At 37.4% G+C, this 12,500-nt stretch overlaps 1 protein-coding gene across 3 annotated transcripts in view; it reads right to left on the minus strand.

Annotated features, from left to right (window-relative positions):
- LOC107554879 (disks large-associated protein 4-like) overlaps positions 1 to 12,500 on the minus strand; it is a 107,666-nt gene that overhangs the window by 5,526 nt on the left and 89,640 nt on the right. For all 3 annotated transcript variants that reach the window (XM_016237518.1, XM_016237517.1, XM_016237519.1), the window contains 3 exons: positions 4,657 to 5,033; positions 4,481 to 4,572; positions 1,666 to 2,168 (listed from right to left, as the gene is read on the minus strand). In XM_016237518.1, coding sequence (XP_016093004.1) covers positions 1,666 to 2,168; positions 4,481 to 4,572; positions 4,657 to 5,033 — 972 coding nt within the window. The remainder of the gene's footprint in view (positions 1 to 1,665; positions 2,169 to 4,480; positions 4,573 to 4,656; positions 5,034 to 12,500) is intronic.

Consider the following 12,500-nt stretch of genomic DNA (forward strand, 5'->3'; position numbering starts at 1 on the left):
GAGGGAGAGGGAGAGGGAGAGGGAGAGGGAGAGGGAGAGGGAGGGAGAGAGACACACAGAGAGAGAGATCTATAAGCACTGGCAGAAAGAGCTGAGGAAAACTACTGAACTAAACCAGGCGTATATAACAGACAAACAGAGACTGTGAAGAACACATGTAATTAACCAGAGGGAGAGGGAGAGGGAGAGGGAGAGACACACAGAGAGAGAGATCTATAAGCACTGGCAGAAAGAGCTGAGGAAAACTACTGAACTAAACCAGGCGTATATAACAGACAAACAGAGACTGTGAAGAACACATGTAATTAACAATTAATTACTCCGTGAAACAATGTAAGTAATTCTCTTAAGTTTCGCTGTGTGCCACTTTAAAAGGTCTAACTAATGAAATCACAAAAACACTTAAAATCACCCACAGCAGTGATGTTTCAGTCATATTTATATACGATTATAGTCTTTGTGGTTACACTTTACTTGAAGGGATGTGCATAAGACTGACATGACACTTTCATAATCATGACATGTGTAATATGAAGGAGGGTTTATGCATGTTTATGACAACTGTCATTAAGTGTCATTCGCTCAGTTATGTAATTTTTAATGCAAAGATGACATTGTTTGAGATGTCTTTGTTATGGGTTAGGGTTAGGGTTAGGTCAAACAATGTCATCTTTGCATTAAAAATTACATAACTGAGCAAATCACACTTAATGACAGCTGTCATAAACATGCATAAACCCTCCTTCATATTCATGACGTGTGTCATGTCAGTCTTATGCACACCCCTTCAAGTAAAGTGTTACCGCATTTGTTAATATTTTGAATTAGCTCTTATTTCTATATTTTCTGTTTTTAGTCATTTTAATTTGAAATACTTCTATTTAAATTAATTTTTATTTCAATTTGAGAAATTATAGTACTTCAACTTAAACTTATATTTAAGTAACACTTCCCAGTTTTAGTTTTTTGTTACTTTAAAAAATATATATTTTAATCTAATTTTTTGTATATTAATACATACAATTTAAATTTAAATTTTAGTTTGTTTTATTAATTTTTATGTGCTTTTGTCATTTTTTTAAAGATTTTTAAAAAACATTTGTATTTAGCTTTTTTAAAGTTAGTAATTATAGTACTTCAACTTAAATTTATTTGATTTCAGTTAGTTGCCATTATGTCTAATTTCCATTCAACTTTTTAAAGATCTTCATCTAATATTTAGTATATTACTATATTAGTAAATGTACTATAACACTTAGTTTTCATTTTAAATTTAGTAATAATAGTTTCATCTAATATTTATATTTTATTTTATTTTATTTGAGCTTTATTTCAGAACCATTAAAACCATAAAAACATTTTTAATAGACTTAGATTTATTAACACCGTTTGAAAGCCGCGTCTCTCAGCAGATCCCTAATATATCTGCTCATAGACGGATCCGCTGATAGACGCTCCCGTGTGCATCTGTGTAAGCGCTCGGTGAAGAGCGTGAAGCGACGATCATTGTAGCCAATCACAGACAAATCTGTTGAGCACGTGAACACAATGGCCAATCAGCGGTGTTTAAGAATTCGCTCAAAATGCTGGCGGGATTTTTTTTGTGGAAATTTTGGAGGGCCCCCCACAGACAGAACAGTCCGAGGTCCACTCATGCGGTCTTACCCTCCTCTGAGAGCTGGTGCTCACTGGTCTCTTTCTCCATCTGACTGCACCAGCCCTCCATCCGGCCCGTCTCGGCCTGCAGGAGCTTCAGGAACCAGTGACCGTCCCGCCGGCATGCTGTGGCCCCCATCAGCGGCTGGGTGGGGCCCCCATTCCCCGTCCCGTTCCCGCTCTCTAGCCAGGGGTCGGGCGGCGGCAGCGAGGACGGGTCGAGGGCCGGATCCAGACTCTCGGAGAAGGACGAGGAGCTGCTCTGCGTGGTCGAGCGATGGGTCAGGATCTGTCGGGAGGGGCCGCTGGTCGTCACAGAGACATCGTTGTCATGGTTACCGTTGTCGAGGGAGAGCTGCGGAGGAGAGTCCACCGATTGGCTGGCGCTGTTGACCATGACTTTCTTCTCGGTGTGTTTGGAGTTGGATGGGAACGTCAGCGATGTGAGCGAGAGATCTTGCGTGTCTGAGTCCGTCTCTTGTCGAGAGGCCATACTACTGGAGCGGCTGAAACTAACACACACACACACACACACACACAGGTTTGTTTTTGTGAAAAGTGGGGACATCCCATAGGCGTAATGGTTTTTATACTGTACAGACCATATATTCTATTGCCCTACACCAACCCTACCCCTCACAGTTCAAATGAGGTCACTTAAAAATCATATCAATTACGCGTCCAACTCCAGACATACTAAACTACACACAGTCTCCCATTAGATTCAGTTTAACTAGGAACTGCAGAAACTAGGCCATATTTGAGCGGACGCATGGAAACGTGTGTCCCGTCGAGCGACTACAGTTTGGCTCGGGCTTCTGGCGTCTTCACAGGCCAGTGATGCTGGCATGAACTGACATCAGATACACGGAGACAAAATTAAAGACAAGCGGGATAGAGCGTTATTTTAAAAGAAGTTGAGTAGATCTCAATTAGTTGTTTTCAGTCTACACTAAGAATGCCACTTCAAAATTAATTAATATAAAAAACTTTTAAACTTGACAAAGAAATATTCAAAATTATTCAATTAACGTTTTCGATAATTAAGTGAAACGTAACAATAATAAAATCATTTGAAATGTAATTATAAAAATGTAATTTTAATATTGTTCAAAATCGTTTAAAAGTTTGGATTGAATCGGTCAGATTTTTAAAAAATGTTTTTGAAAAAAGCATCTTCGGTTCAGCAAGGCTGCATTTATTTAATTAAAATACAGTAAAATTAGTAATACTGAGAAATATTATTTCGATTTAAAATAACTTTTTTTTTTTGAATATATTTTAAAATGTAATTTATTTCTGTGATGGCAGAGCTGCTATTATCAATGTTAAAAAACGTTTAATATGTTTGTGGAAACAGATGCATTTTTTTCAAAAGTTCAAAAGAGTGGCATTTATTTGAATTAGAAAACTTTTGTATAATTATATCATAATTGAATTATAATAATTGAATGATAAATGTCTTTACTGTCACGTTTGGTCAATTTAATGCTTCCTTGGCGAAAAAAACTTATTCTTTTCTTTAAAAAAAAACTTAGTGATATGTATATATATATCTATATAGTAATTGCATTGTTATTACAATAATGTTATTGCAATCACTGCATTGTTTGCATGGATTCCCTACAGTCTTATACAGTTTTTCTGTTCAGATTTTCAGAAACAGAGCTGGTTGGTCCAAGGCTGCTGAAAAAGTGTCTGTTTCCTCTCGAGTAGTGTTAATTTCCTTAACGAAATCTATGACGAAAAATGCTTGTCAACAAAGTTTTTTCCCCTGACAAAAACGAGACGATGACGAGACGATAACAAGGTCATTAAACGATAACTGAGACTAAATGAACATGCAATATCGTTGACGAAAAAAGCAAAGACTAAAATGTAGTTAAAAGAACAAAAACTTTACCAAAACCTTTTTATTTATGTTGAAAATAAAGTGGAGCCAAAACATTTCAGACTGCTGTACAAGACTCTGTTATGCGAGCGTTCATGTTTGCGGTTGCCAGATATCAAGACCTCAAATCCCCCAACCAGAGTTGTATATCTGAAGCCTTTGTTTATTTAGCCTCTAATTGCTCCGTTTTATTTTGTGAAACCTTACTACGTATATGGAATAACCGTTTTATAAAAGCAATAAACCCTGTGAAGCCATGGTTTACAGTGAATTTATAACAGCTAAGGGGGTTTTAGGCACTCTGCTTCCCTTAGCTTCTTGGGGCTTATTGCTTTAATGCATACGAGTCAGTATTCTATTGATTTGTGCTTATTGGTGAAAGAGCAACTTCTGATGAAATGTTTCCACCGACTAAAACTAAAACAGGACAAGTTGACCAAATATGATAAATACTAAAAGTTACATTTGACACAGGACTAAACCCCCGTTCACACCAAGAACGATAACTATAACGATAACGATAGTAGCGTCCACACCAGCGAACGATATCGTCTGTTTATTCTAAGCGCACGTGCGTCTGCCGCTTTAATTTCTCGAGCTCGATATAGCAGGATGGATTCTGATTGGCTGTCAATGTTTGTATCGTTCATCAGCTGGAAAAAAATCGTTCTGAAAGTGATTCCAACGATATCGCTTCTCTTTGTCTTTATCGTTATAGTTGTGGTGTGGACTCTGCTATTCTTTAATATTGAGAACGATTTTTAGAACTATATCTTTATCGTTATCTTTATAGTTCTCGTGCTTGGTGTGAACGGGCCTTAAGACTAAATTAAAAATAGCTGACAAAATTAACACTGCTCTCGAGTTCTGTTTCGGAGACTTTACAGGGTTTATCGTACAGCGAGCAAGAAACAGTAAGCGAAACAAACTCACGTCCAGCCGTCCTCCACTTGAACTCCGATCGACTGGAATCTGGCCAATGGTGGCGTCTCTTCTTTAGCCTGGATTTCCTGAATACAGTCGACCTGCAAACGGCAATGAAACATCATGTATTAACATTCAATGATTCAAATCCTTTCGTACTAAAGTGTGTGACAGACTAAACTCACTTGAATCCCAATGGAGGAGAGTTTCCGTCGCGGGACGAGGTCTAAAGGGCGTTCGTCTGCAGCCTTCACCTGCTCATGATGGGACTCTCGGAGCGGCTTGGGAGAGATGACCACAGCCGCTGGGATCTGGGGTTCACGGGGCGGCGCTACAGGAAGCTGGGGTCGTGACCCTTTGGCCAGGCTGTCGAGGCTGTCGGAGGAGTTGCTGCGTCCTGATTGGCTGTTGACCTCGCTCTTGCGGTCGTGGTGGTCTGGGAAGCAGTCCTGCGCAGACTCGGTGCTGCTCTGCACGGTGACGGAGATGAAGGGTTTGGAGGTGGTTCGAGGGGGAACAGGAGGAGGAGCCACCCTCTTACAGGAGGTCATACATGTGGAGACTGCAAAAAACATAAAACTTTAGAGTGATGATGAGACTGATGGAAAGACATCTGACACTCAAACTCAGCATGCAAGATATGAAATCACTTTGGGGGTTGACGTGTTGTATTTCTGCATGTATGCAAGTACGCACACACACACACGCGCACACACACACGCGCACACACTTTTGAACTGATGCTGATAGCAGGAGACAGTATTTTCCCCATAATTTATATGCACAGCACTGTTTAACATAATAACTATAATTACAATTAGACTACAGTAATGAATCCATAACATACATGAATATATTCCTCTTATATAATATTATCTTGAAAACAACAATAGCATATATAAAATATATAATAATTATTGGTAACACTTTATTTTAAGGTGTCCTTGTTACAAGTTACATGTACTTACTATTATAATAACAATTAATTATGCATAATTACATGCAAGTAACCCTAAGCCAAACCCTAACCATATAGTAAGTAAATATAGTTAATTAATATTACTCAGTACTTATATGTATAATTACACTGTAACAAGGACACCTTAAAATAAAGTGTAACCTAATTATTTATTATTTTTTAAATAATATTTTAAATGCTTAATAATTAAATAATAATAACTAAATATGAATACATAATATGAATGATGAATATCTTAAAACAACTATAATGATAATATGCAGTATATAACCAATTATTGCTAATTATTTTTTAAATAATGATGATGTCGTGCTATCTAAATGGTAACAAATTCATTTTGATGCTATGCATTTATTGCTTCAAAATGAGAAAGTTGCTGCCGTAAAAGATTCAATCATTATTCACTAGTACTATTAATAGTAACAAAGATTACAAATATATATAAATTCTAATTTGTACTCCGGGTGCATATATTTATAAAATTGAATATTAAAGCTGACTCAAACACACAAACCTGCAAAGGCCAAGATCGATGAGCAAAATCAAAGGTTGCGTGCTTTTTTCCCGCTAACAACAACAACAACAATAATAGTATACTTTTAACAACAGCACTAACTCGCAGCTGGACTGCAAAACCACACTAAAACGTCTGAATGTACACTAGATGAGCTAAAATAAGCCATGTCTATGAGTCCACATTCTATTCATTTGTGCTTATTGGTGAAAGTGCACTACCTGAAATGTAAAAATTAATTTCTCAAATGACAACAATCTTTTTGACTAAAATTGAGCAAAAAATAAAATAAAATTACCAGTTTAATTTTATACAGCATGACGAAAATGTGACAAAGCGTTTTCATTGACTAAAACGCTCAGACATTTACCCCCGGTTTCACAGACAAGGCTTAAGCTGAACCGTCTCAAATGAAAATATCTTGCTCGGACATATCTTAAAATATGTCAGTGTCATTGTTCTGTGTCAAGATGCACACCTGTAATGTTTTCTTCCAAGGCATTTTTGTAAAAGTTGTAAAATCTCTTAATTTTAACGAAGGTCTAGTCCTGGCTTAAGCTAAGCCCTGTTTGTGAAACCGGGCCTTAGTCGGCTAAAACTTGACTAAACAAAAACAGGACAAGGTTGAATAAATATGATATTAACTAAAAAGTACATTTGACACCAGGACTAAAACCTAAAACTAAGACTAATTTAAAAGAACAAGACTAAATTAAAAATAGCTGACAAAATGAACACTAACTGTAATTTCAAATACTATTTAGGACGGATACTATGTGAATGGGACATATAAGTATATATGTCCAGCACCATTTGATGACATGGAAAACCAGAGGATAAAATATCATTTGGAAAGCAAAAAACAAATGACAGACGTGTTCTCTTAACCTACATGTTATCAAGCTATTCATGAACGGTCAGGCGGAAAGCTCTTCTGCAAACATTGGTTGGTAGATATTTGTTTGTGATTAAGGCGGGAGTGTTACGACTAGTTAAAGGCCACCAACAAATATATGTTCGCCTGCCTTAATATCTAAAAGCATGATCCCTAAAACACAACTCCATCACCCTGACGTTATAAAGCAACGTCAAATCCTACACTTTTGTTGTGAAGGCTAAATTTGCTTTTCAGCCCGTTTAAGCAAACTAAACCTCTTTTCACAACATGAATAGTAAAATTACACGCATGAGCGAAGCATCTGTGACATCAGCTGAGTCGACACTGGTGTGGTGTGTGTGTGTGTGTGTGTGTGTGTGGGGTGTGGTGTGTGTGTGTGTGTGTGTGTGTGTGTGTGAGCGATCCAGTGACTAATGATGACTTTATCATTCAGGTGTGGCCATATGATCGCAATAATCCTCCACTCACTTCAGTGTTCACACCTTGTCTGAAAGAGCAGTTCAGAAAGGTTTAAATCGCTGGAATTCAACAGTAAGCGGGCCATTATGAAATCAGCATTAGATGCAGCTGGTGTATTTTTGGAGCAGCTGCTGTAATGTCTGTGTCAGCATCCTAGATCGCCTGTTGAAAGACTCTCTACGCTTCTGCATAAATCATTCATTAGGCTAGAAATCCCGGGTTTCTGAAGAGCAATGCATTGTGAATGAAACGAGACATTTACTGAGCCATGAGGGAGTGTTAATAACTCACTGAAGAACTTGTTAATGACCATTTCTTTGTGCGAAACGCAAATCAAAAAAAGTAGTGCTTATTCTAGAAGCAAAGCACTACTTTGCTTAAGTAGCTTAAGTAGAAATCACTATAAACTTTGGATGGAAAGCTCTCTGTGATGATAGTTTTCAGTCAGGATGTGCAGATTGATCCCATTAGCCATTACTAACTCCTCTTATGCTGCGTCATGCCAAAGTTTCTGACTAGAAATAAATGTCAAACATTTAAAATAAAATAAATTTTTAAAAAGTTACAAAAAATTAAGAAAAAAACTTGACTTCTCCCACTTAACCATTAACAACACGTAAAAGCAACTACATTTCCCTCCATTTGGCACCAAATGTCTCCAAGATCTATTTAGGCTTACGATGCTTTTGGGAAAACGCAAATTTCAACTGTAAAATCACAATAAATAAACAATAGTTTTGCATTAAGTAAAAAAATACTACATTACGTTTATGAGAATATAATAACAATGAACATTGAGAATAATGACAATTGCAAAAAAAAGTTTAAAAGTAAAACATCCGAGTGTATTACTGAAGATACATTATAATTATCATGATAATATATGCAAATAAAAAATGCTAATAAAAAATGAATGAATGAATGTCTAATGGGAATATGTGTAGAGCTTTCTATCTAACTGGGGGAATCTCACGAATCTATTTCATATTTTGTTTTTTGTTTTTCCTCCCTTGGTTTTTGAGGTGAAACATGACCATTTATTTTTGGTAGCAACCTCTACATTACTATATTAGCCAATGCATGTATTCAGTATTTTGCGAGAGCATAAAGATGTGTATTAATGAGCGATTAAGTGCTCCGCTGTCATCAATGAAGCCACACATGACTCATTTTAGTGTTATGATGAACACTGCCATAGAAACGAGTCTGAGGATGTGAACAGCTCATATTAGTCATCTTGTAATTACATAAATCCTGTCAAAGTGAAAGCAGAGTGTGAATCTGATAGCGCCAGTATCAGTATGTGATTCAGAAGGTGCTGCTTTCTGTTGCATAGCGCCAGAAGACAAAACACCACTGTGACATCATCACCCAAACATCCCGCTCACGTCTGTGACATACATGCTGCAGAATTCCCGTGCATCACATTCCAGGTCTAGACAGGGCCTATTGTTGGAGAGGTCATGTTTGGGACAGTCATGTGACCTCAAAAGCAGGACGTTTGGTTATGATGTCAAGGTTTTCACCATATTGTTTTACTAGAGTGTTTCATGAGTTCTCATTTGATTTAGCATGCACTTTCAATACGCAGAAATGTGTGACTTTTAAGACAAACCAGATCTTATGAAAATATGAGCAAAAAAAAGATGGTTCTTTAAAGGTTCTGTACATGTAGTAACGGTTCTATTTAGAAGCATAGCATCCTGAAGAGCCCTTTTATGCTGAAAAATGCTTCTTTGCGTTAGAGTTAGTTTTTTTTAAATTCCTGCATTTTTGTTTTTCAAATCTATAACTGTCAAAGCACCTCATTACTGATTTTCTGGTGCTCATTTATTAACGTATTCTGCTAATAACTGTAGATAACATTTTTATTACGAGTTCACATGTCATTACAAAATAAAAGTACCTAAATGACAAAATGCTGCTGTTGTTTTTATGTAAAACCCTGATAGACGCTACAAGATACTGTAACACCAGGCATATAGAGGGGTAAAAACTATATTAATAATATATGCAAATAATATGAATATTATGATATAATTATACTAATATAAATGAAAATATACCATCATTAAAAAGGTTATTTATAACACCATTAAGGTCCCATATAGCATTTTCAAAGCATGGTTCTTTAGCACCAAAAAGGGTTCTGCTATTGTTACAAGCTGAAGAACCCTTTTACTGTACGGCACTTTTATGGATCTTGACCTTTCCAATATGGCAGATGTATTGTGGGAATGAGCACCCGCTGCTAATGTAGCATCTTTTGGCATTACTACCTTCTAAAGCCACAGAGCTTTGGTTTGTTCAATGCATACTGATTGCCATATCATAATGTTCACTTCTTAATTATTTTCTTTTAAATATACTGTACAATGAAACTGTAATGCATAATGACATCTGTTCCACAAAACAATCGCTCCAATTGAGCTCATTATGTTCTGCTGGACATAATATTCTAGACGCTTTAGGAAAAATCCCGACTAATAATACAGAAAACAAAAATAAGCAGCTTAACGTAGAATTAGTGCAACTGATGTAAAAATGCACAAATGACAATCAAGGTCATTGTTTTAGTTGCTTACTCAAGTGGAATGAACCGTCGCTGGAATATGAGCCCTAAATCAGAGCGACGCTGTGACCAACGCTGCTGGAATCTGTAAGGATTGGGCCATTATGTGGATTTGGCCTCTAGTGTGGGAAATGTGCAAACTATGGGAACTTTCCCATGACTAACAAAAACCATTAGAACATTTAGCACGGTTAAGATGTTATTTGGCACAATGCATGATTTAAAAAAAAAAGATTTGACAATGAATGTGAAAATGTTGCATGACACAATAACGGCCGAACAGAACATATTTGATGTGCAATACAGTAAAGTGCAGCGGCATTTAAAAATATATACAACAAGAAAGATTTAACTTCCTCACCTCACATAAACATCTACATTGATCTAGTCTTCAAGTCTTGAGCAGATAACGCTTTCCAAGTTAATATGTGGAACGGCCAAAACTTTGTGGCGAGGAAGAATCATAATTTGGTACTTTTTGATTAGATTTCATTAAATATGTTGAGCTGCAACATGTTACACCGATGGAAGACTTAGCTTAAATGTATTTATTCCCCTAATGCAGGCAAGAATTTGGACTAATCGAATGGTTAACAACAGGAACGGCACTTCATCAAGCTTTCTGTGGTCTAAAACTCTTGTGTAGGATCTTTCATTCATAACTGAATCGTGAATGAGCAAACCTCTAGGACGGGTGTGTTAGTTAGTTCACTAATTCTGGGTGTGATAACGGTTGTATAACTAATAAAAGCCCTAATTACAGGCCTTTCTTCTGCTCACACTTATTGCGCTGACGGTTCATGCATGTGTGTGAAGCAGCTTTATAACCTAGTCGACCATGAAATGCTACTAGAATATGATTATTAAAAGAGCACAAGATCCAAACCTGTATGAATTTATTTTGTGTTCAACAGGAGAAGACATTATGAAGAATGAATGAGGATAACCAATATGACTTCCATAGTCATTTTGTTTATTTTTTCCCATGCTATGGAAGTCTGTGCAACTGCTTGGCTACCAACATTCTTCAAAATGTCTTCTTTTGTGTTTAGCAGAGCAAAGAAACTCATACAGGTTTGAGTAAACGGCAGAATTTTCATTTTTGAGTAGAGCAAGCCATTTAAAGAATTACTTCAACAAAAAACAAAAAGTTTTGAGGTTCTTTTATGGTGTTTTTTGTCTGTTTTGTACAAAAGCTGGGTAAAGATTCTTTCCCATTTCGTAAGGCACAGAAAATAGCAGAATATGCATTTAGAAGGTCGTGAGGATGAGAAAACAATGACAGAATCTTCATTTTGCGGTGAACTACTCCTTAAAATGAGCTTATTTTCCTCCCAGGGTCTTTCAAGACACTTTCCAAGAAAGCAGCATCGGTCGCTGCGTCAGCGACTTCTAAACGCTGCTGATGTTTAAATGCTGTAAAACCCCAAAGAGAAGAACTATAGCAACAGCAGCCGGGTAAACAAAGCCTCTAGATTGCCATGAGAGGAGATCTTTGTACCATCCTTCTCGTATTTTCCACCGTTTTGAAATCGTAAACAATCAGATCAAGCAGCTTTTGTGTGCTCAAAGTCAACAATAAAGTCGGTTTTGATTTCAAGTTGACTTTAACACAAAGATTAACAGCTACAGAAACCATAAGGCAAATGTGACATTAATGCTGCATAAGGCTCTCCAGCACAAGAGCTTAGAGAGAAACCGTTAAATAATTGAGCAGATCCATGAAAAACGGACCTGTAAGTGCAGGGAAAAAGTCTTGGAAGCTGAATGTAAAAAGGCCCATGGGAATCTCATCCTTTTCTATTGATTTTCACGAATGGAAGAGTTTGTATTTCAAAACATGGACCTGAATCCGTGCCATAACATGTCAAGCTCCGTGCCATGAAAGATGCAGGTCGGTCACTGTGAAAAAACCAGGTGCATTGTTTCATCGTTTCAGTACAAACATCCTGGGAGTTGTCCAAACCACTGCACTGACTAAACTCACTCTGAATGTCTTTTGTCGCTTAACACAGCGTTTCCGGAAGCACATTACAAACCATTATACAGCAGCCAGACATCAAGAGAGCGCTTACAAGAATGAGGCTATTAACTCTTCACAGAAAACATCTGAAAGAAATATATAAGCGTGCATACAATAACATAAGCCCCTGTATCTATGATACACAAACTAGAATTTTCTCTAAGGCCTGTTCTCAGAGCAGTGCACAGCAATGAAATGCAAAGTGGCACCTTTAACCAGAGCGATGTGTGTAATGTAAACCTCCTCATGCTGTAATCATGAACACAGTGAATGCTCCTGTCTGACAGGGCGGTCAAGTTCAACTGCTCTACAGAAGTCTCAACTCACATTAAAGATGATACTTCCCCATGAAATCTGACATGACAACTGTTTTGGGATATTTGAGCTGCATTTATAGTGTGTGTGTGTGTGTGTGTGTGTGTGTGTGTGTGTGAGAGAGAGAGAGAGAGAGAGAGAGAGTGTGTGTGTGTGCGAGAGAGAGAGAGTGTGTGTGTGTGCGAGAGAGAGAGAGTGTGTGTGTGTGCGAGAGAGAGAGAGTGTGTGTGTGTGCGAGAGAGAGAGAGTGTGTGTGTGTGCGAGAGAGA

This window comes from Sinocyclocheilus grahami, unplaced genomic scaffold (genome assembly GCF_001515645.1).
Source record: "Sinocyclocheilus grahami isolate Dianchi unplaced genomic scaffold, SAMN03320097.WGS_v1.1 scaffold517.1, whole genome shotgun sequence".
NCBI lineage: Eukaryota > Metazoa > Chordata > Actinopteri > Cypriniformes > Cyprinidae > Sinocyclocheilus > Sinocyclocheilus grahami.